This window comes from Sceloporus occidentalis, unplaced genomic scaffold (assembly GCF_023333645.1).
Source record: "Sceloporus occidentalis isolate IW3139 unplaced genomic scaffold, rSceOcc1.0.p SCAF_4, whole genome shotgun sequence".
Taxonomy (NCBI): Eukaryota; Metazoa; Chordata; class Lepidosauria; order Squamata; family Phrynosomatidae; genus Sceloporus; species Sceloporus occidentalis.
In genome coordinates, this window is record NW_028316984.1 from 90035421 (window position 1) to 90060815 (window position 25395).

Below are 25395 nucleotides of genomic sequence, written 5' to 3' on the forward strand. Positions count from 1 at the left end.
TTCCAAATGCCACAAGGCATACATGCAACCTTTCATTCCAAGGGCCTGATTTGTGCTTCATTTCATAAAGTCCAGGACTAAGAAGACAAAAAGAATTTTTAACAAGTGTGCAACAGAAACTTGGGGAGCGGGGCAGTGGTTTAAGCTTCTTTATCAAACTAGATTTTCAGACATTGACATGACGGGTGGAATGGGGGACTTTTTCTTTTTTTTAAAAAAAAAACCTTTCCTTTAGACTGTTGCTTTTTAAAAGAAATGCAAGCCTAAAACTGCATAAGGGGTGTGTGTGTGTTTTTTTCTTGCTCATTAACAGTGAATACTAGTGTCCTGCTATTTAAGCAAATCTGGGGGTGGGGGCGGTGGGGAGGGGTAGAAGACAAGGAAATGGAATGGAGGGGTGCAAGCATTTCAATTAGTTGGCTTTGAAGGACCCTTCTGAATGAGAAAGACAGAACACACTTGTCAAATGCAAGTTCAAGTGAAAGCCACTTCTGCCAATGAAGTGTGCAGATGGCTGTGGGGGTTCTGCTAAACCTTAGCTGGGCCCCGTTATGTCTTTATTGCTCACAAAAAAAGGCAAGGGTCACCTACAGTTTAGAGCAAGTTAGCTTCCTTTCCCACAGGATGACTCTAGTCAATCAAAGTTGTGAGGAAAGCCTTCTCTTTTGAGTGACTGCTGTCTCGTCAGGGCACTGAACACACTATATATATATATATATATATATATATATATATATATATATTTTAAATCCTGAAGAAACATGTCAGGAGAGGCATAAAAAATCTTCCCACTGTTGAAGACACCAGTTAGATGGAACTGGCCTGAACATAAAGCAAGAATGTACTATTTTCAACACATTCCCAACTGGGCCATACAGAATGGGGCTGAAATGATCAAAGCCTTCTACAATTCAGACTGAGCAGTACGGTCGGCCTGTTGTATTCAGGGATTCCTTATCCATAGATTCAAGCATCCACGGCTTGAAAACCTTGATTTTGCCATTTTATATGAAGGACACCATTTTACTGACCACTGTATCTCATGGGACTAGAAAATTCATGGATTTTGGTATCCACGAGGAGGTCCTGGAACCAAACCCCAGCGGATACCAAAGGCTAATGTAATGGCAAAGTAGGATATCACAGAGGGTCAATGAGATAAATATGGCAGCATTAAGTTATAACAGATAAGAGAGAAGTAGTAGTCTGGCACATTATTATTATTAACCTTTATTTATAAAGCGCTGTAAATTTACACAGCGCTGTACATATAATCTTTTTAATTCTCCATATATTGAAAAATTAAAATGAGACTAAGGTCCAAAACACTCTGCAGAAATAATCCAATTTGGGGCTGCTTTAACTGCCCTGGCTCAGTACTAGGGAATCCTGGGAATTGTAGTTTATTGTGGCACCAGAGCTCTCTGACAGAGAAGACTAAATGTCTCACAAAACTACAGCTCCCAGAATTGCCTAGCAGTGGGCCAGGGCAGTTAAAGTGGTCTCAAACTGCATTATTTCTGCATTATGTTTTGGACCCAAGTTAAAAACAGGAATAAACGTGTCTTATGCGTACACAAGGCATAAAAGTTTTGTTTGCAACTTATCCCAATGTAAAAATAAATAATACTTCACTCTATGAGCAAATACAACACGGCATTACTTTTATATATGACTTCAATTAATTTACATAGTATCAAATGTACAGTGCAGTAATTGATGTGTGCATATGAACATGTGGATGGGCAAGAAAGCTGAAGAGATATTTTCAACTATGGAAGGAAGGAATGGACATACAAATAGGCAGACCTTTCTTATGCATTATAGCTGTATTATTTAAAAAAAAGATGCACGGGGACAAAATTCTTCAATAATTTCAACATTCTCAGGAAAGAATACAAAGAATTGTTATGGCAAAGAAAATTATATTATGTACTTTTCAACTGCAAACCAAACTCAGAATACAAAGCAACAAAGCACTATGCTTTCTATAGCATTTTCTTTACTGTATACATCAAAGAGATTAATCAGCATCCTCCTGTATCACTTTATCTCATAACACAGAATGCAATGCCCAGATTATATGAAAAGCTAAACGGGGTGCCAGAAATAGACAGGCTTCAGCCTTGTTGGCCTAGTTACTTCAAATAAACAAACAGCCTAGGGTCTACCTAGCAGAACTGAGCAATGAAGATGGTATTCAGAACTTTACAGAAAACTAATTACTAAGGCTGGTGCACACTGGTTGTTTTCCAGAGCTGATTTCACCTCTCTCACACTTCTGTCCCATCTGCTAAGACTGAAGCCCTATCCCTATTTACAGGTAGGATAGACTGAATCAGCTCATGAGACTGCTACTAAGTGCCACACAATATGTTCTTAATTCACACAATTTCTTCTATTCTCCTTCCCTTTGTCAGCTACCTGCAAGTCAAGAATTTTCTTTGGAGGGTCAAGGGGTGTTTCCCTGAACAATATTGGCTGGGTTGGATTGGGGATGCATGAAGGAGAATGGATTCTGCAACTTTCCTTGGAAAGGGGGGGGGGGACTTCCTTACATTAAAGCATTGTTACTCAAACTTTTTACCCTTGGAACCCCTCTTTACATATACATGCAGATGTCACAGCCTCCTCCACTCGACATAGTATATGAATAAAAATATTTTGTTTATTTAGTGTGCTTATTTTTATTTGCATATTCATGTATATTTATATTTTAACATTTTATAAGAAATTACATTGTTAAAATTAGAACAGTTTTATTTTGGTAAATTCAATGTTTAACTCAATGTGTTGTAAATCTTACACATAATACATTTGGGAGGAGGAGGAGGGATTAGGGCCTTCAAGTCTCGTGTCCCCCCTGGGAGTCCCATCCCACCATTTAAGAACTACTGCATTAATGCATTTTAGCATTTAACCTGGTGTACTGGGTCAGTGAGCAGGGCTGCTGATGCAAGGTGCCAAGGATCTTAGCACTGCTGACGTTGGCAGCTGTTCATTCCATCATTACTCCAGTAGCTGACTGGAGAAAAGTGTATGTGATCAGTGGTTTCAATTATGTACTGATCGGTGTTCTCCCCTGAGTCTGAAGTATTGTGACAGATGAGTTCCTGTACAGGCAGATATAGGTTTACACTGCTTTTGCCATGGGCCAGTGCAGAGCTGACTGATGACAACTGTTAAGTTCTGCCCATTCACAATCTTCTTGATCTCCCCACCTCCACCTTTTATTTCAGGCAAAATGAGGATGGAGTTTGTTATCTGCTGTTGGTTATCTGAATGCCTCCATTCAAGAGAGCACTGATATCTCTGAACTATTCTTCTTTCCTAACACTCAAACAGAACAATTTGTTACTATAAAAGAAGCAATTCAGAAGAAGAAGAAGAAGAAGAGGTGCTCTGGGACTAGAGCTTGGAAACTTTTTTGGGGGGAGGGGGAGTATGTTTTCCAAGCTATGGACTGTGTCTTCTTTCCTCTTTGGAGCTGGAAGCATCAGGGCAAATGTTGTCCCCATCTTCAAAAAGGGAAAAAAAGAGGATCCCAACAATTATTGTCCAGGAAAGATTCTAGAGCAGATCATTAAACAGAGAGTCTGTGAACATCTAGAAGTCAATTCCATAATAAAAAAAAGTCAACATGGGTTTCAGAGAAAGAAGTCATACCGGACAAATCTGATCTCTTTCTTTGATAAAATTACCACCTTGTTAGATGAACGGAATGCTGTGGATATAGTTATATCTTGATTTCAGTTAGGCCTTTGACAAGGTTCCCCATGACATTCTTGCAAAGAAACTTGTAGAATGTGGGCTAGACAAGGCAACTGTTACATGGATTTGTAATTGGTTTACCGGCCGAACCCAAAGAGTGCTCAACAATGGCTCCTTTTCATCCTGGAGAGAAGTGACCAATGGGGTCCCACAGGGTTTCAAAATGGAGAAATGTAAGGTACTGCACTTAGGGTGGAAAAATGAAATGCCCAGATATAGGATGGGCAACACCTGGCTGAACGAGACTACATGTGAAAGGGATCTAGGAGTCCAAGTAGTCCACAAGTTGAATGTGAGTCAACAGTGTGATGCAGCAGCTAACAAGGCCAATGCAATTTTAGGCTGCATCAATAGAAGTATAGTGTCTAGATTAAGGGAAGTAATAGTGCCACTCTATTCTGCTCTGGTCATGCCCCACCTGGAATATTGTGTCCAGTTCTGAGCACAATTTAAAAAGGACGTTGAGAAACTGGAGCGTGTCCAAAGGAGGGTGACTACAATGGTGAAGGATCTGGGAACCATGCCCTATGAGAAACAACTTAGGGAGCTGGGGATGTTTAGCCTGGAGAAGAGAAGGTTAAGAGGTGATATGACAACCCTGTTTAACTATTTGAAGGGATATGTTATTGATGAGGGAACAAGCTTGTTTTCTGTTGCTCCAGCGACTAGGACCCAGAACAATGGATGCAAGCTACAGGAAAAGAGATTCCACCTCAACATTAGGAGGAACTTCCTGACAGTGTTCGACAGTGGAACAAACTCCCTCGGAGTTTAGTGGAGTCTCCATCCTTTAAACAGGTCTTTAAACAGAGGGTGGATGGCTATCTGTCGGGGATGCTTTGATTGAGATTTCTTGCATGGCAGGGGTTTGGACTGGATGGTCCTTGTGGTCTCTTCCAACTCTATTCTTCTATGATTCTATGGACAGTCTTATCAGTTTTTGCAATTTATTTTTTTGTTTGTCACTGTCACCCAGAAAACTATATTTTGTGTATATATCTTGGACATGAACACTTCTTCCCAGCTTGTGTGGACAGGGTATACCCTCTGCTTTATCCAGCTCACAGTGGTTTATGACTGTGAAACCAACAGTAAGATTCTAGCAAAGAACCACATTTGGTTACAGCCTAGTCCAGAATTGCAGGCACTATGTCAGAGTTAAAAATAAATTTGTGTTCTTGGTGTCATCTACGTAAGAATAAGAGATCAATTCTCCAAACCAGAAATTAGCTATAGTGTCAGTATCTAATTGTTATACCCTGTTCAGGTATTTCTTAAGCCTTGCTCAAATATTCTGACTGAGAATGAATGAGCACATGAGCTGTATTTGGGCATTCAGTACCTATGGGTACCAAATGATTGAAGAGCACAACAAATATGTGGGGCAAACACCACTGTGCAAACTAGCCATATTGCATGCCCATTGCTGGATTGGTATCAGTTTGAAGGGGGGCTGCTTATATATAAGTAGGATTTCTTCCATGGGGACACGAACCTTGGTGAATCTGTGATCACATTCACATTTAAAAATTCACATTCACATGTGAAAAACATCTGTGCACACAGAAGCTGCCCCTTTATGAATGAAAATTCATGTATGAGTTAGGGAGCATAGCTGGGTTACATGTGAAAGCCTCAAAGGGACATAATCATGCCATTTGCTATGAGGCTTCTCATGTGTTTGATATTCACAGGCTATGGATCAATGATGCACATATTGGTCCCACTCCTGACTTTCAACTGCTTTAAATGACCTGTGTATAGCTAGCCTGTACCTGAACATGTACCTGCTCCTGTAGGAGCAATGTGTGACATGGAAAAGTGAAGGGTGCAGATCATGTATATAGGAGTCTACATGCTTTTGTGTTGCTCTCACACAAGTTTACTTCATGTGTTCCAAAAAGCATGTGGAAGCAAGACGGTGGGACCAAAATGTGCACTCTTGTTATTTCTTCTTTTGCAGTTCCTAACCATTTTTGACAGCCTCTACTGAATGGTTGAACAGAATCACAGAGTTAAAGTAAGTACGCAGAAATTAAACAAAATCATGGCTGCAAAATAAATGGAAAAGTGCACATGTTTGGATATGGTTGGGAGAAGGAATTTTGTTCAGTAAGCTTGTAGATTTGGTGTGTTTGTTAATTTGGTTAAAAAAGAACACAAATTTATTTTATCTTCATCAGCATCCAGAATGTAAATATGACCTACAGTGCAAGTAATGGGAACACTGTAACATGTAGATCCTGACAAATCTTACATTCAAATCGAGTTAAGAATTTTCTCTGCTCTTCTGTAATCCAGTGTTTCTCATAATAAAAGGGCAAGGTTGCGAGACAAGCACACCCCCTAAAACTAATTAGTTAATGAATCCCATTTTGGGAGGAAGGTGGGATATAAATCCAAATAAACAAATAAATATAACCTAAATGAGATTTGAACCAAGAACTTTCTGCTCAGCAATGACAAAATAGCTACTCTGCCCCGCCCCCCCCTAATATCATGAAACTTGAAGGACAAATCCCAGAAGGTACAGAATCCCAGAAGGTACAGAATGTATATTTAGGCCTTTTCTGAACCCTATACATATCAACTTGTCTACCATTTAACTTTACACTATCTTTCTTCCTTTGCCAGACACTCTTATCTTACCCAGCATACCAGAGTACACATCTTCTGGACATGAATCAATCAACACTGCATTGTGATCATACCTGAGACAGAGATAGGAGAGATTTATAGCAAGGCCGATGCTGTTGTCATTCTTCCATTGACTAACTGAAATTCTGAAATGCACTGCATTTTTAAATGTACAAAATATTTCCTCCAGGAAGGAAGCAATGTGTGGGTTTTCTTTCTAAATCTGCAAGAAAGCATACACTGATGCTACATGAGTAAAAATAACCTTTGACCGGAAGCAGTACTTAAGCACTGTGGAACTCATATTAGTTCTTTAGCTTTTTAGTTTAATGACTTCTCAGGATTTCCTTTTGTTAAGCTTACTATATTTAACAGGGCAGACACAGTTCAAATATACACCTTGGCTTGAATCCAAATTCACCCATTCCAACATGTACTAGAAAAAAACAACAACGCTCAGACACATTCACTCTCATGAGGTAAGGAGAACTGTCTTATCCACTAACATATCCAATCCTTTAGAGTCCCTACAAAACCATTTAAAAGGATCGGAGGACCCTGCACAGCAGCACAGTATGCAACATAGAGCTGCAGTATGCAACATGGAGGACACAGTGGGAGTAGGCAAAACCAGAAACATGCATCTCGTGCACAGTCAGAACTTCTGATCATACAAGTCAGCTTGGTTGCATGTGATCTTTGTGCTTGAGAGTTTAAAAGCACAAGCTATGAAACAAATGCATAGGAAGTGACTGAGAATCAGCATTCCATTTCAATCAAAGGACCTAAATGATTCATTATCTGAATTTCAGACTTGGATAGAAACTATACTGTTGCTGTGCACAGTGGTTTTTAGTTGGTCCCTGGAGGTCAGTCAACTCAGTAGCGCTCATGATGATCAATGCCCGTTTCTCCTTTGAGTGTGGGAAGGCAATTCCTTTACTTCTGACATAGCCCCCTCATAGTTCAAAAGGTCAGATTCCTCCTATTCAGGGGTTCCAATGGTCTCCTCCTCCCAGTCCCATTTTTTGAAATAAAAGTTCATTTTGACAGGGGTTAAAGAATGAATAATTAATTGTAAATCTAAAAATACAAATAACGTTTTAAAACTTGGCTAACTATGAACAGTTTGTATAAGAACAAACGAGGTAACCTTCCATTCCAAAGACAAATTGTAAAAGTTTCCACAAATAAAAAGAAATATCATGGACTATAAACTTTAGAATTTCAAGACAAAAGGAAGCCTTACTCAAATTCATTCTTCCTGCTAATACTATAGGTCCATTCTATCTTGCACTATAGCAAGGAAATTTCAGTTTGGATAATGGGTGAGAACAGTTATGGCAATTTGTCCTGCATCAAATATATTGAATAAGATTTTGATTACCTTATGATTATGCAACAAAACTATACACAAAACAAAAATATATCTACATTTTATTGAAGAGATTCTAGGGTTAATTCCAAAACTGTGGATTGATTTGCATTCTTTTAAAAAAGCAACAGCAGTGAAAAATAATGTTGCTGCTGTCTTTTATAGGAAGAACATTTGTGCACTATGTTATACTAAAATTACTATTTCAACTATATACTATTGAAATTACTGGGAAAAATTATTATTAGACAAAAGTCAACAATTTGTAAGCAAGAAGTCAACTTTTCCTCATCACAACAATACCCACCACCACCAAAAGCTATTTATCTGTTCTGAACTTACATAAATATTTCACTATATTTTCACATTTATCAAATGTGACCAAAGAGAGCAAGCTAGGGAAAATCCAGCTGTAAGCTGTATCAAGGGGAGCTTGTGTGAGTTTGCAGATGGAAGGAACAGAACTGCGCCTGACACTAATGACCCTTGTCATGCTTCACAGACACTTTTTAGCATGCCACAATACTTCCCAGAATGTCTGGGTACAAAGTTTGAATCCTTCACAGAAATAGCTACCGAGCCATTGAAACTATGAATTTCAAAGGTAGGAACCCACATTTAACAATTCTATGTGATTATTTTATCCCTAACTTCAGCTTCAAAATGGTTTCACATGGAAACATGTCTAATAATAGAAAAATATCCCAATAATATTTTATTATGCATTTATGCCCCAGGGTCATTAAGCAAAGACTGAAGAGAAAATATCAGACTACGAAACTGGTTTTTTTGGAAAGAATTAGGAACTTCTACACGTGAGTGCCAGCTGCTCTTTGCTTCGCTCTCCGCTGGAATCTTGTAATCCGTATTAATCTGTTTGTTCTTGGAAAGTACTTTTTCTGACAATGTCCTAAATTTGGTATCAGTTCATTTATGCGATTAATTTTATGGCAGGAGAGTCTGTTGACACAGATATATTATTTCCACATATACTACGTGAAATCTCCTATAATTCTTGTCTTTTTCCCCTCTCCAACCCCACCCGTTTGCACATACTGCCAAACTAACTTAGCAAAAAGTTTAAAAAGCTGGGAACAATGTTACCACAGGGTGCCAAATTTGCAGTGAAAGCCCCAAAGGCTGTTGTCACGCAAAGTTTGACAAGGCTTGCCAAATGGTTTCTTCAGGATATAAACTGCTTGTGAAGTGACTGAATCCTTTGTATTTACAGCTGAATGCTGCAGATGGGAAAGTCTCTGCCAAGAAAGAGTAACTGCTGTTTTTGCCATGTGAAGTTTTACACACATAAATAAGGGACACGCTCACTCCTACGTCCATGACAGTATTTTCCTGCTTTAGGGGGTTGGGAAGGCCTCCACCTCAAGAAACAGGGTATAAAGGTAGCAAGAAGACATGGTAGCACATAAATATAAATATCAGTTCAAATAAAAAGCCATTTCATATGCTTTTAAAAATTTGTGAGAGAGAAATAGCACAGTGTCTGATAAATACTGTGAAATGGCAAAGAACAGGCAAAAGTGATCATTAAACATCACTGGCTGTAACCAAATCTTGCCAGTCACAGACTTTAATTCTTACTATAAAGAAAAGCTTGGATATTCCCTATTTTTTAAACAACGGATTTCAGAATCCTCCGATGTAATCCAGAAAAGTAGTACACTTGTCCCTCCATATTCACTAGGATTAGGGGCATAAGACCCCTGTGGATATGGAAAAACCACAAATAACAAAAAACACCATGTTTTTAACAGAGATGACACCTCTCTAGGAATCTATAGGTCGTCCAGTGCAACTCAGTGGTCAACGTCCGACAGACATTGACCATAGAACTGCACTGGAGGAGCTATAAATGCCTAGTAGACTATTCTCTCTAGGAATCTCTAGTTCTTTCAGTGTAACGTTTAAAGTTGACCATAGAGTTGCACTGGAGGACCTAGATATTCCTAGAGAGAACATATTAATCAAATCTGTGAATAATCAAATCAGCAAATATCAAAGCCGCAAATATGGAGGGATGAGTGTATTTCCAGGTTCACTTTTAGAATAAAGCAACACACCCTTAAATCTGAGGAGTTGTTTGAATGCAGGACCTGCTGACCATCCCAAAAATTGTATAGTGTACTACCTAAACATTCAGAAATGTAAGGAAATACTAATTAAAATAAGAGGGATTAATATCTGCATTATCTGCATCTCTTTCCACTTCTTGACATCTCTCAAGAAAGTGAACAAGATCTCACTTGCATAGCATCGAAATGTATATTTGATGTTTTATTGGTTGATTATTAATACAAGAATCTGAGATACCAGAAATAAATGTCTGAAAGGTAATGCATCCTATCACCTTACATGTTTAATATATATGCTGAAAATATCATAAGAAAAGCAGAATTAGAATCACAAAAAGGAGGAGTGAAGATAGGAGGAAGCAACATTAACAACCTAAGATATGCAGATGACACCATGTTAGCAGAAAACATTCAGGAATTGAAACAGTTAATAAAGAAGGTCAAAGATAAATGTGGAAAGGCAGGTCTGATGCTGAACAAAAAGAAAACAAAAATAATGACCACAGAAGAAATACCCAAATTTAGTCTAGACAATGAGGAAATTGAAATAGTTAAAGAATTCCCATATCTAGCATCAAACATTAACCAGAATGGAGACTGCAATCAAGAAATAAGAAGACGACTAGGAATGGGAAGGGCAGGTATGAAATAAGTGGAAAGATGCTGAAGAGCAAAGACATACAACTGAGCCCCAAAGTCAGAACTGTTCAGGCCACTGTATTCCCAATTACCATGTATGGATGTGAGAGCTGGATGGTGAAAGAAGCAGACAGAAATAAAATCAACTCATTTGAAACGTGGTGCTGGAGAAGAGTACTTAGGATCCTGTGAACAGCCAAGAAAACAAACAAATGGGTCCTTGAACAGGACAGACCAGGGCTCTCCTTAGAAGGTAAGATACTCAAGTTCAGACTATCATACTTTGGCCACATCATGAGAAGGCATGGATCACTAGAAAAAAACAATCATGCTAGGAAAGGTAGAGGGTAGAAGAAAGAGAGGAAGACCACAAACCAGATAGATAGACTAAATCAGGGGGTCGAAGGCTTTCATGGCCGGTATCCATAGTTTTTGTGGGTTTTTTGGGCTATGTGGCCATGATCTAGAAGATTTTATTCCTGACGTTTCACCAGCATCTGTGGCTGGCATCTTTAGAGAAGATATGCCCAACTCCTTTCCAGGCAAGCATTCTCTGAAGATGCCAGCCACAGATGCTGGGGAAACGTCAGGAAAAAACTCTTCCAGAACACAGTCTGAAAAACCCACAAAAAATGATCAATCAGGGGGGTTAAGGGCAGGGGCTTGCAGGATCTGGGCAAGGCAGCAGACGATAGAGATTCTTGGAGATGTCTCATCCATAGGGTCGCCATGAATTAGTACTGACTCAAGGGCAGCTAAGAACAACAATAATGCTTATAAGGTCAGCGGCAGGACATGAGATTTTCCAGTCAGAATAGAGCCAGATGGAGTGATGGTCTGATACAGTATTAAGCAGCATCACATGGTGACACTTTTGTCTTACTCTCTCTTCTCATTATTTTAACTACAAAAACGCACTTACAAAATGGTATAAAGTATTTTGTGCACCATTTAGGAAGCAAACTATTACAGAATAATGCAAACAACTAATTATGTCAAAAGGTTACTAAAGCTGTAAGATCTTAAATTATTTAATTCAAACTTAATATTCAAAGTTAAAGGTTTCTTTTTAAAGGGTGAGTGGATACAGAAGAAAAATCTTAAAACTATTAAATCCAGCTATGTAAACATTAGCACAAATTTTCCTGTTTTAAAATTATTTCTGAATGGCTTTATTTTCTCTTTACAATCTCCTAAGAGGCATTTTAATTATCAGTGACTGAGAAAGAGATATGCCATTTGAACATCTCATGTTTAAGCATTATTACTCTCAGTTTAAGAATTATAAATTGCAACAGACTTCCCCAACCTGCCACCCTCCAAATGTGTTGGACTATAACTCCCATCACTTTGGACTATGATGGCTAGATGTCAAGAAATCATAAATCCAGCATATCTAGATGGCATCAGTTTGAGCTGGAATATAGAATAATTTTTACTGGAAGTATTTATATGCACTACTTCAAGTTAGCATATCTTGAAGCCACACAAAATCCTTCTTTCAATATCAATGAGAACTGCCAAATAAACTACACATAAAATTGCCTGATGAGAAATTGTGGACAGAACAATATAGGTTTTAGAAAATACCTCCAAAGTATCAGGACATCTGATAATGAATTCCAGGTTTCTGGCAGTACCATCCAATACATGCCTACTAAGAAATAAGTCCCACCAAATTCAATGGGAATCAGAAACAGTACTGCAGCCACAGCCTATTCAACTCAATTTAGTGGCCAAAGAACAGTGACAGAATTCTCATTTTCCCTCCACCTCCCATTCAAAAACCATGTTGTGCTTGGTTGATTTTTGACCCATTTGTAAAACTATTTATAATAAAAAACCTTCCAAGAAAACAACTGTACCAATGTTAATATCTATTCTCAATAAGTCAGACAGCATTAGTTCTCAGCACATCAATCTGGAAAATGCACATTTTCTTACTTACCTCAATTTTGTCTATCTTTGCATCTCCCCAATAAAGTTTGCTTTCTTCAAGATCCAATGCCAAACCATTAGGCCACCCTAAAGAGGTGTTCACCAGGACTTTCCTCTCAGAGCCATCCAAATAAGCACACTCAATTTTTGGATTTTCACCCCAGTCAGTCCAGTACATATACCTGTTGAGAACCAGAGAAAGATATATTTCATATATGTGTCTGTGATATTGTTGCAACTTCAGGTTGTGATGTTCGAAGTAACTGGTAACAGAGAGTTCTATGTTTGCCCACAGATTGCAAGATCTGTTCAATATCCTTATACTTGTCATAACAAATAAGGGGGGAGTAGTAATGAATTCCATGTCAACAAACCATCAAAGATTTGAGTACATGGCAGGCTTTGAAAACCAACAATCCCAAATTCATTAGAAAGGTATAGACTGAAACAAACAAACAAGCTGCACCAAGAAACTATAACCCATGGGAGGTTAGAAGTTATGCAACTTTTTCATCTGTTTGTTGTTGTTTCAGCTATACTATAATATAAAATGCTTTCCTGCCTCTAATACTAAATAAATACAGTGGGCTCTTGGCATTCACTGTGGGGTTTGATTCCAGAATACCAACATCTGGATGCTCAATTACCATTATATAGAATGGCATAGTAAAATGGAGTTGTAGTTGTTGTGTAACTTGAAGTCGTTATTGACATGATGACACCAAGGCAAACCTATCACAGGGTTTTCTTGGCAAATTTCTTCAGAGTGAATGTGCCATTGTCATCCTCTGAGGCTGAGAGAGTATGACCTGCCCAAGATCACTCAGTGGGTTTAGATGGCCAAGCTGGGATCCAAACCCTAGTCTCCAAAATCATGGTCAGTGCTCAAACTGACAAACTGGCTCTCCCAGTAAAATGGAGTTTTTTACATAAAAAGGCAAAATAAAGGTTTGCTTTTGGCGGGTTTAAAAATATTTTCAAGCTATGGATGGTTGAATCCGTGAATGCTGAATCCATGGATATGGAAGGCCAACTGTACTAATAAGAGTCAACCAACTTGTTGTATTATTGAATGGGAACAAAACCAAGATCCCCACTAAGATTGTCAACATGATCCATCTTCTTGAACAAAAAATCAATTTTATTTGTTTCTTTGTTTTTACTTTAGAAAACACATTTATAAACTGATTATGACCAAACTAGATATTCACACTTGGGCTGGTCCCTCCCTCCCTGCCCCCATGTGATATTTATACATGATTTAATACTTTTGTGCAAATTCCTGAGTTACTGGCAATGTTCAGCTTTTGGAAGGGAACTCTTCTTTGTTGGTTTACTTTCCATGTGATTTGGTGTGAAACACATTTTATTGTAATAGTAATTGTAATAAAGTTTATTCGGTCATTGACCAGCAAATACAATAGCAATCACAAAAACCAATATTAAGCTCTAATTGTAAAAACTTTTAGATTGCACTACAGCTATGAATAGCAAAAGTGATAAAAGAGATACATTTTAAGTAATAATATCATTCAAGCCAACAACAGGTAAATTTCCTAGCAGCCTATAAACTGATTAAAAACTTGTAACACTCACCCCATCACAGGATTGAGCACTATTGCTCTAGGTTCATCTAGGTTTTCTGATATAAGGATTTTTCTTGATGTCCCATTCAACCGCGTGACTTCAATGCGATCTGTACCAGTGTCAGTCCAGTATAAGTTCCTAGCCACCCAGTCCACTGCTATACCATCAGGATGATCTATTTCTGTTGACACAATGGTCTGGGCTTCAGATCCATCAAGGAATGCCCTACGAATTGCTCTGACATCATCATCAGTCCAGTATATGTAACCTTCAACTGGATCATAGTCTATTGCAATGGCATGCCTGATATTGTCTATCTGCAGGATAATGTCAGTGAAATCTGGCATGTCCAACGAAATTCTTCTTAAATCTGTTCTTCTAGCAAGCAAGAGAACTTCTTCAGCACCTGGGGGGAAAGCATCACCAGTAATCAGCAAGTGCTACTGTGTAAATCTGAGGGATATTTACTATTTAGAAGGCAATACTGTTGAAGCAATGGGAAAACCAAGGCTAACTTAGCATACATATTCCAATTTTGTTCAGTTGGGGTCATGGAGGACTGAATTTTGATTCCAAGAGCTTCAGCTGCTTTCAAGTATGCAGACAAAATGTTACCTTCTAAACCTAAATGCCGTTTTTCCTGGCATGTCTTTAACATTTCTATGCAAGCAGGAAAATCACACTAACTTAATACATTCAACATTTCAAGGACTACACCAGGAAGATTTATGCTCTGATGACAACTGCTTTATATGTTTAGATGCGCAAAGAAACAACAGAAAATTCAGGTGCTAACCACAAAACTACAATGCTACTTTTCTCATAATACAACGTTCTCTATGAAACCACCCTCTTCTTGATTTCTGTTTTTAAAAATATATATTCTGAGCAAAACTAAAACACCCAAAATGCACATTTTAGTTAATGAGACTCACAAGTTTAAAAAAAAAAAGGGGGGGGGGACAGTTGTGTCTAAATTTTTTTTCGCTTTTTAAGAAAATTTACATATAGTCCACTTGTGTCATACGTGGGCTTCCCATACACGGACGAGAAGCCTGGGAGGACATAATGGCACGTGCCTCATGCCGTGCAGAGGAGCGTGCCCCATTAATCTCTATGGGGCTTGAGCATGTGCTGAATTTGTTTTACGGGGGGGGGGGGAGGAAGTCTGGAATGGATCCCCCGTGTATGGCACAGGCGGACTGTATAATGTTCATAAACTAAAATACAAAATCATAAAGTGATTCCATTTGCTTAATACAATGAAATCATATCCTTTGCTTGCATAGTTCTCTTTGGGAGAAATAGAGAAGACATCTAGACTTTTTATCTCACCAAGCTGTCAGTTCAACCAACAGTTGTTTCCTGAAGGCTCAGCATTAAATGTAGTTTCCATATTCACCACTCTTTAGTATGCAATATAAATATCTGTGGGTATGTTAGTTTAAGTTCGAAAGGGGCAAGGTGGGTGAATGGCTCTCCCAGGAACTGTTTCTCCCTTGCTGATTTTCCCCCACGGCAGAAAAGTCTTATAAAAGGAATATCACCATTAGACAAGTACATATAGATAAGCCATTCTGAGGGAAAAGAGACCCGGACTAAGAGTTTGTGCACAGTCTCTTGTCTCTGCATGTTATGCTTTAAAATCACATCCATGCTTTTTTTTATAGGGAATTCAGTTCCCTCTCACTCTACTTAAGAGGAATTTGCAGGAATCCAACTCTAAGATATTAGGCCTCTTGGGACTGAATCTGTGTTCCAGCACAAATTAATCGCTGCATCCTCAGCAGACCATTTTAAGCAGCAAGTTATTTATTAAACAGTCATGTCTCTCCACCTTTATGCAAAAGTGCATGCATAGATCAAGAAATTCATACACATGACAGTGTGTACTTTTTAAAAACTTCTAGCAATTATCAGAGGTATGTCTATGCTTTTTAGGAATGCAGTGAACAGAGAAGCAAAGCTTCTGTCTTCCCTCTCCAGTGTAATGAGAACTAAATCCCAGCACAGTGTGGCTAGAATACTTAAGAGGAAAAGTATCCATAGGCACTAGTAAAAATTATTTCCTCAACTTCCATGAGGGGAGGAGCAAATCTAGTTCCAAGCATTTTGGAAGAGGTAGAACTAAGCCTCCTCATGCAATATATTCCCTGTAAGGATACCCCCACATTCCTGTAAGTAACAGATGTGAAAGGAGGCACACAGCTACATGCTACACATTAAGGCATAACCTGTTGTTTGGTCCTCAGCAACCACAAAGGCAACCCAAGAGATCATCTTAACATGCTCCCCACTTCAAAAGTTGTTGAGGATGCTTTGAGAAGGCATTCTTCTTTGAAATCTTCAAAGTACACTGGTATGTATCCAAGGTAAGATAGTCTTTAAGATGCCTTGGGTCTAACAACTCATTTTCTGTACTCCATTAATGCCATTTATCTCAGGGGAGTAATTCCCAATGTAATTACATTACTTTCAATATCAACAGCACCCTACCTCAAGTTGGGAAAGCTATTCTGCAAATAGGCACCTGGTCACATTAAATTGCAGTCATTGGTGAGAATGTGACAGATTGATGAGGGCATGATTGTGTATCTGGTGATAACCCTATAATTAACACACTGTAGGGATTTTGGTTTGTTGTTGTTTTTCAAAAAATATTTTTGTGCATGTTGTGCCCATTACACAGGTGAAACACACAACGTGAACACAGTTCACAAAGATGATAAGTAGCATCAATGATAAAAAAGAAGCAAAAAAAAAAACCTTTGTAATCAGGGACAGGGTGTGCGGCTGTTGTGTTACTGTTGCAGCAAAATATACATACAGAGAGAAGTGCCATAAACTTTTATTTGGTATATGCTGTTGTGGACCACATCTCATTTGATTCTGATGAAGTGGGATGCAGTTTGCTAAAGCTTACATTAAAAAAAAAAATCCACTAGTCTTTTAAAACCCATGTGACATTTTGTTAGTGGTGACCGAGAATGGGATATAGTTTAAGAAATAAAAAGTTACATATTCACAAGAAATGATCTTGTCCTCTCCTTCTAATCTGTGCTTCAGGACTGAGAAGCATGGAATCCATGAAATGCATGTGCCCCCATCCTTTCTGTAGCCCCTAGAGTCTTCTACCTGGCATGTTGTTGTTTTTTACATAAGAAAAGACGAATTTCACTCCTAAAAGCCTCCAGGCAATGTGATTTAACTTCAGTCCCATAACACATATCCCCACATGTGCTGTGCGCAAGTATAAAAAAAAGCAGTAAAGCGGAAGTGGACTTTCAGTCACATTTGGTTTCATGTGGGGGGAGAGCTTATGAGGGATAAAAATTGCTCCTTTTGGGACAAATATTGGATTCAAAAGATACCACAATTAATCCAATCGGACTAAAAAAATTCATAAAGTTTTTTCCCCATTTATATATGTATTTATTTCCTCTTTTCACTGAAGGGAAACTATAAACAAAGAAATTACAGTGTATAGATACTTCTGGATAAAGGAGTATTAACTGGGGCGGGTTATAGACCACCGCTTTGAGGCGGTCTGCTGCTGCCGCCGTTTGCTCTGTAAGGGAGCCGTCGCAGCCACACCGCGCGGCTCCCTTACGGAACAAAAAAGAAGCTCCAAAATGGAGCTTCTTTCTGTGGTGCCCTAATGGTGTCGCGAGGCGCCGCTGGCACACTCGCGACGTCATTAGCGCCGCGACACGTTCGGACGCACAGCGTCCGATACGTAAAGATGGCACCGGCTGTGTGGAACGGCTGGCACCATATTGTACGGACAGAGTCCGTACTAGAGCCAGGGGCGTCTAGAAGAGACGCCCCTTTTTTTAAAATGGGACGTCCTGCGGACGTCCCAAGTGGCGGTCTATAACCCGCCTATATAGAGTTACTTTTGTTTTAAGTAGCTTTATTTTTGTAAATATTTGGGTAATCTGGTGATAAAAGATCAATTTGTTTGTGAAATTAAATAAATGGGTAAAAGATATAAATGAAATTAATTATATCAGTTTTCAAATCTTTATTATATTATTTTTTATTTCTTGATTTTTATGGCTATATTAACAATATTATGTGAGACATATACAGGAAGGTATACATTTAAAATATAAGAAGAGAAGCAATTGATATGGAAGGATATATCCAGTGTCCTAGGTTTGGAAGTCTTTGCTTTTGTAGAATTTGTGTAATCTGTTGGATGTATGTACAGGGCGCCCGCGACATATGCGGGCGCGCCTTACGCGGCTTGAGCATACGCGCTCAAGCCGCGGGGTGAGCACGGGACGGCGCATCCCATTCAATTGAATGGGCGCGTGCGCCCATTGCGCCCCGCCGCTTGAGCATAGGCGGAATTCGCCTTACGCGGAGGGATCCGGAACGGATCCCCACATAAGGCGAGGACCCACTGTAATATGTATTGTAATGTGTAATGTAAGCAATGTTTTGGGGGGGGGGGGTTGGGCTCATGTTTGTTAGATGTATGTATGTAATATGTACTCTTTCATGTGTTCTATATGCATATTTCAATAAAGCTTTTTTAAAAAATTCAAAAATTGCTCCTTAGACCTTTTGTAGTTAGGTTATGCAACGAGGCTATACAAAAACATAGAGACGACTGCTATCGGTATACCACCATGCCATTTTACCTTCTTCATCCACTCCAGGTTCTGCATTTTCTTTCCTTACATTATTACATGTAGGACTGAAGTTATCTTCCAGATGAAGCAGATTTTTGGGGGGGGGGGGGGGGGACAGTAACAATAAATAAGTCCTGTGATTTGGGGAGATTGGGGGATATCCATCACAGAAACAATCCATAAGAAAATTGCTGGAAAAATCCAATAAAACCTGATATAAAGTACCAATAAGGTCTGAGGATCTATTTCTTGGAATAACCACTCCCATCTGTCTTCCTTCCCATCTTGAGAAACTATGCGAAGGGAGAGAGGTGGAGGTGGTTATTCCAAGAAATAGATCCACAGAAGGGATATTGTCTCCAACACCTCTCAGACTTGCAGCCTTGGGAAGCTAGTGACCAAAATTTGGATTAAAGATAGTGAGCAAAATAACATGCCAAAGTAAACAGTGGTATAATAGTGCCCTTGGGTCCCTGATGGCTTCAGCACATCCTTATTATATTCATTCTTCTTCAACACATATTTCCAGGCTTTGCTCTTGGATCTCCACAATGTAGCAGTGGCCAGGTGTGTCTTCTCCTTCACCCCAACATATTCTACTTGGAAACCACTTGTAGCCATTTTCTTACCTTCAGACCCACTGCCCATTCATATTTCAATAACAATGAAGAAAAATGGATTGTACAAATGTCAGGATTGGAATGGAGAGAGATTGTTCTGAAGAGGGGATAAAATCCCTGAATGAGAAGGAATAAGATGAATGCAAAATAGAAGCCCCTTCTGCACAGCTGCTCCTATCTGGCCTCAGTATCCCCTGATGCATTCTAAACTAAGGAAAAATTGCAAATAGAAGACCCAATTACTTGCTAAGAAATGTATACATTAAACCCTTCCTTTTCAGTGCTTCACTTTCACAAATCACTATTTTGATGCCTGCAAATTACAGACAAGTTCCATTAATTTGATGAGTGGTCTGCTTTTTCGTCAGTTTTTCTTACCTATAAGGCTCGCTTAGGACTGCTCATCTGCACATGCACGCACAGTCCCATAGGGCTTGCCTATGGAAAAAGCAGACCTCTCCTTAAATATATGGAATGTGTCTGTATAATTTCTAGTACCTTTTTCCCCATCTGGTCTTGCTTTGCAAGCAGTCCAAAATGAACCTCTGTAGCAATCCATTGAGTGCTCCTTGGTGCCTCCCTTGCAACCTTTTCTGCATTCAGTTTGTGGTGCTTCTGAGATTGTGGGCAGTGCATCTCTTACAGTATCACCGTACTGCATCACTGTGCAGGACATTAAAGGTAAGCTTTTGTTCATTTGATTTTACTTTTGTGTATACATAGCATGCTACAGTATTTCGCTTTTGCACATATTCAGAAGTGATGTGTAGTGTGTTATTTACATTTTTTTGATGGCCAAAATGTATTTGCAAACTAAAAAACCCCTGGATGCCATTGTTCAATTGATTCCACTTTGACAGTGCTCTGGTCCTTAACTCGTCAGATAAGCGGGGGCTTCCTGTTCAGCAATCTGTTATAATGCAATGCAGAGATGGGTAATTTATAGCTCACATACCAGATGCAGGCCGCCAAGTCCCTTTTACAGACCCAGGCCTGTCGGGAGCCATCACTCTGTGTGCTGCCTGAAATATCCCCTGCAGGGCATGGCAGCTGACTGTGGCATTGCCACCTAAGCTCTGCAAAGTTGCGCATAATCTCATAACTTTGAGAAAAGTCCAGGTGGCTCTACCAAATTGACAACAGGCACCACTGTTGCCATGACAGAGAGACATCAAGGCCTCAGAATGGGAAACAAAACTGCCTTGAGCAGCCTAATGGAATATTGAAAAATAGTTTCTCTATAAAATGAGTTATATAATGGCATGCCTCATGCAGTAAGCTTCAAAGAATGTGCAAACCCCACTCCCCTCCAAAACCAAATCTAGTATGGAGGGAATATTTATTCAAATGCAAGCACTAAATGCAAGAATGTATGGGTATCTGTTTACGTTCACAGTGGACTAGACAGGTGGTGCTTAATTTAATGGAAGAGAGTAAGCAGAGTCACCGCTGCCAGACAGGCTCAACTGGTAAACACATGGTAATACATTCAGACATCACTGTGCAAAGAAGAAATGAACAGTTCTAAAATGCTGATGTGCTTAAATGACAAAGAATTAAAGACAGAAAGACACACAGACAGAAAGAGACTCTGATGTTAGTCATCCAGGGATGCTTCTAGGCGAGACTTTTATCTTGCTTCATTCACATAATTTTACATGTGTGTGTCCAGACACTGCACTCTTCCTTCTATAATCCTGTTCTAGTTTTGCACCACTTTCCCCATACATTTATTTTCTTCTTACCAAGGAGTATCTATGAAGAAAGGAAAGGGAAACTAGGTGTGCAATGGCTTTTAACTGGTTACATTCAAAGTCCTCCATATTTCAACATGGTATGTAAGGGATATTTTCAAACATACTTTTCGATGCCCATAGGTTCCAGCACAATATAAGTATTACCCTACGGAGCTGTTCATCCTGAAGGCACTGCTACACCCCTTTGGTAAATATGTAACTACATAGCTGATGGAGTATAAACTGCGCCTGATTTAAATGGGTGTGTTCCCACACAGACACTGTATTGTTTAAACTGGTTACCATGACCCATATATACAACATTAAGAGGTCTGGGTTCAATGACCTGTGAAAAGAACACAGTTGCCATGCTTGTTCAGTTTTCAGTAACCTATGTGTGCTTATTTAAAAAGAGATGACCTTATGTTTAATACAGGCCCTATAGAAGGCCCCAAGTTTAGGAGTGACAAAATGGTGTGCCATCAAGTTACATGGCAAAATGCTCCTAAGAAACAATGTTTTTTATGAAAGCAAATCAAGTTAGTTTTCCCAGTATCTTGAATTCTGCTTCTAGTACACTTTTTCTTTAATCACCAGTACGTCATCCATAAGTTATATAGAACACACTAATCCTTGAAAATCCATGAACCTATTTACTAAAACAAAGTCACTCCAAAATTTCCATGTTTATTTCAAACAAATTGAAGAATCTGGAGCACAAGGACAACCCAATCTGTCTCTATGGTCTTCATGTCTCATCTACTTGCCATCCCTCCATTTGATTTCAACACTACCACCACCTCTCATGAGTCAATCTTAAACTATTACCTGGCACATATATTCCCAGTCTTGAAACACTCATTTTAAAATGTGACATTAGCCCAACTAAACATGTTGCAAAGTGTCAGCTTTTTAATTTAAACAAAGAAATTGTCTGTCCTTATAGCATCAGTGATCATTGTAAAAAATTTTAATTCACTGTGAAAATACAAAGCTGCAATCTCACTTCCAGACCACATATGTGGCCAATTGCTAGCAATACTGCTTAAGACAGAGGAAGGAATCAAATTCTGAGGCACCTGAGAATTTTCCATGTCTGGTAGGAGAGTTTCTCTAGGTAAAATTCACCCATATAAAACAGGCCATAAAATATTAGCTCATAAGTCATCCAGATGCTTGTTTCAAGTAAAGGAGGCAGCCAGTCATTTCTCGCATGGTATATGGGAAGGAAAAATTATCCCCCAAAGTCTAAGTTCATCAGCAGCCAATCCGACTTGACACTGGAAAGTTCCTTCCTCAGCTAACACAGGAATCCAAAGTATTATTTAATGCAATATGTATGCCCTCTGTGTTTTTTAAAAGTCTATGGCCCGGTATAGACAGGCCTTGTGGCACATCTTGATGTGCTACGGTTGCCTCAGGGTGTCACTTACAGATGCCTCGCAACCCTAGCACGTCTTCCATACGTCAAAATGGCAGCGCTCTGTACAGATGGGTGCTGCCATTTTGATGCGATGGACACCTAGTGTCCACACGTCACGGCACCATAATGACATTGCGAGTGCACCACTGGCGCACTGCGGCGTCATTATGGCGCCGCAAAAAGAAACAGCTTTTTGCAGGTTCTTTTTGCTCTATGAGGAAGCCGTGCGGTTTGTCCGCTGCGGCTTCCTCACAGAGCAAACCAGGGCGCTGGCAGACTGCCCTTTTGGGGCGGTCTGTACTGGGCCTATGTTTACATCAATCAACAACTATTTGCCAGAAAATAATAGGGGAAAGAATGTGTATGTAATGTAACACTATACGAGTCACTCATTTAGCAAGGAAAATTGCACAAATGTCTTATGTTTAAAAAAGGGAAAGCAAGTAACTTGGGACTTCTTTAGATTTTCCACATCAAGGTAGTTAGATTTCAATTTTATTATTTGATACAAATCTTTTCTCTCTGCTACCAATATTCCAATTTTAATTTATTTATTTTCTCTTTGTTGCCCATAATACCACAGATTTTTTGCCAGCATATCTAGCAAAACCATAGAATCATAGAGCTGGAAGAGACCACAAGGGCCATCCAGTCCAACCCCCTGCCATGCAGGAACCCACAATCCAAGCATCCCTGACAGATGGCCATCCAGCCTGTTTAAAGACCTCTAGGGAAGGAGACTCCACTACACTCCGAGGGAGTGTGTTCCACTGTCCAAAATGGATAGTCCTAAATCAGTATAGTCCTATTATTTTAATGAGATGCCTTAGGAACACTCGATAACTTTTGTTGAAAGCAAAAACACCCTACAAACACAAATATTAGTCCAGTCATCTTCAATCTCTGAGCTCTGTATTCTCATTTTGTAGTTAACAAGAAGCCTTCCAGAAAAGAGAAAAGAGGGCCCAGTGTGTATGTGATTATTTCTGCAGCCCTGGCAGTATCCCCTTTTACCCATTAATTTTAAATTAAAAACATCAACACTAGGTGTAGCACTTTCAGAGATTGTTGTGCTAGGCTGCAACTTTTTTTTTTTAAGTTTCAGTTCTGAAAATGGCAGCTGCATTTTATTTACAAAATTAACTCCAATCAAAGCTGACAGTAGCAAAGCAGCCCATCTTGCCAGCTAAACAAGAGCTGTTTGCCACTCTCCCCTTGGCCCACTTCACATCTGACAAGTGACAAGACATCTACAATACAGTAACAAATGCTCCAATTTATCCACCCAGCCTAAACAAATGTAGACAGCACTGGTTGCCTTTGCTAATCCACACCACAAAATACCATGCTATTCCTTTCCCATTTGTCTGTCTACTAATCAGACTAGAACAATGCTCCATTGTAGGGACTTTTCTTGCTCCTTTTTCATTCCCCTCAGCCTCCCCAAACCACCACCATACAGGCTGCTAATTTTTTGCAGCTACCATTTTGCTGGGAATGACTCTGGCCAGAGAAGAGGATTTGCAAATTCTAAAACATTAGCTGGTAAACCATTCAAGTCTTGCTACCTTTGGAAAACAGATCAATCTAGTTTGATTATAAAGCTGTACTGTGTAAGATCCTTAAATACACAGCACATCCTTTCCATTAAAACCAAACAGATTTTTTGTAAAGCCATACATACATAGCGATGTGAGATATATGCAAATCTGTTAATTTGCTGTAAGAGATTAAATTATCTGGCAATTTTTCTCTGCATGATGTAGGGGGGAAACACTGTTGTGGCGGGGGGGGGGGGGTAGGGGAGAGAAAACATTATCTTGCATATTAGTGTTTTTGCCAGCTTTCCAAACAAATAAAATTCAGTGTAAGGAAGTTTGTTAGCACTCAGGCGTTTTTAAAATTTTATTTTTGCAGCAAGTAACATACAAAATAGTAACATACAAAATAGTCATCTAATGTTGTTTTCCAAATCTACATATTTACAACTGACTTCCCAGTTTTACAGAGAGAAATAACTGAATTACAGCATGATTTATTTTACTCAAGTGAACTACTTGATAAATGCCACTACTGTATACTTAACAAGGGAATTAAATGCCAAGCCATTTGTGAACTGTTTCATATTTACTCTGAAGCAATTACCTTGCACTGCCCCACCGTAGAACTTTGTGTCATTAGCAATCCAACATTTACAATCCAGTAAATAGTTAAGCTATTGCTATCAATATGGAGGTAAATTGCTGCAATTAAAAGAAATAAATCGTTGCAATTCTCTTAAGAGAGGGTTTCAGTAAGATGATAAATATCAGAGAAAGATAAGCTTCCATGTCCTTCAATGAAACAATTCCTTCCAGTTTGAAATACAGACAGATGTTGCATGAACTAATTCCTCCATATTCATCAACACAAACCTCTCCCAGAACTAAAGGGAGGTATGTCTTGTGTGTGGGTGCGTGTACACACATGCGCATGTGAAGAGGGGGGTGACCAATAACCGCAACAAGCTTGAAGCAAGTTTCAATTTGTTGGATTTTTGTGTGGAAAACTATAACCCACCTGCTCAAACTGGTTAGCTCACATCTCATTACACTCATTTCAAAGAAGTGATGTAAAAAAATCCAACCTAACAAAATAACAAGGAAGGACAGGAACAGCACTATTTCAAATGAGATACCCTGTGCTATGGTTTTTCCCACAGGACTGATTTTTTTAAATTAGAGAAATAGGCAGTAGGAAAGGATTAACACACTCTTCCTCCACATCATGGCTCATATCCAACCAGCTGACTGGGTGCTCTTCACTAAAAGGACACACACCTACAATAAATCCTGATCACCAATCTCTTGCATCACAACTAGCTGCACCCTAACCTGAGGTGAGCAACAGTGCTCCAAAAGTTCTCAGTGCTAAGTATTTATCTAAAGGAACCCGTTTCT

The 25395-nt window shown here is 39.2% G+C and overlaps 1 protein-coding gene across 1 annotated transcript in view; it reads right to left on the minus strand.

The window, feature by feature from the left end:
- LRP5 (LDL receptor related protein 5) overlaps positions 1-25395 on the minus strand; it is a 119748-nt gene that overhangs the window by 67679 nt on the left and 26674 nt on the right. Inside the window, exons 5-6 of the mRNA XM_089520842.1 lie at positions 14047-14443; positions 12461-12632 (exon numbers count right to left, since the gene is read on the minus strand). Coding sequence (XP_089376968.1) covers positions 12461-12632; positions 14047-14443 — 569 coding nt within the window. The remainder of the gene's footprint in view (positions 1-12460; positions 12633-14046; positions 14444-25395) is intronic.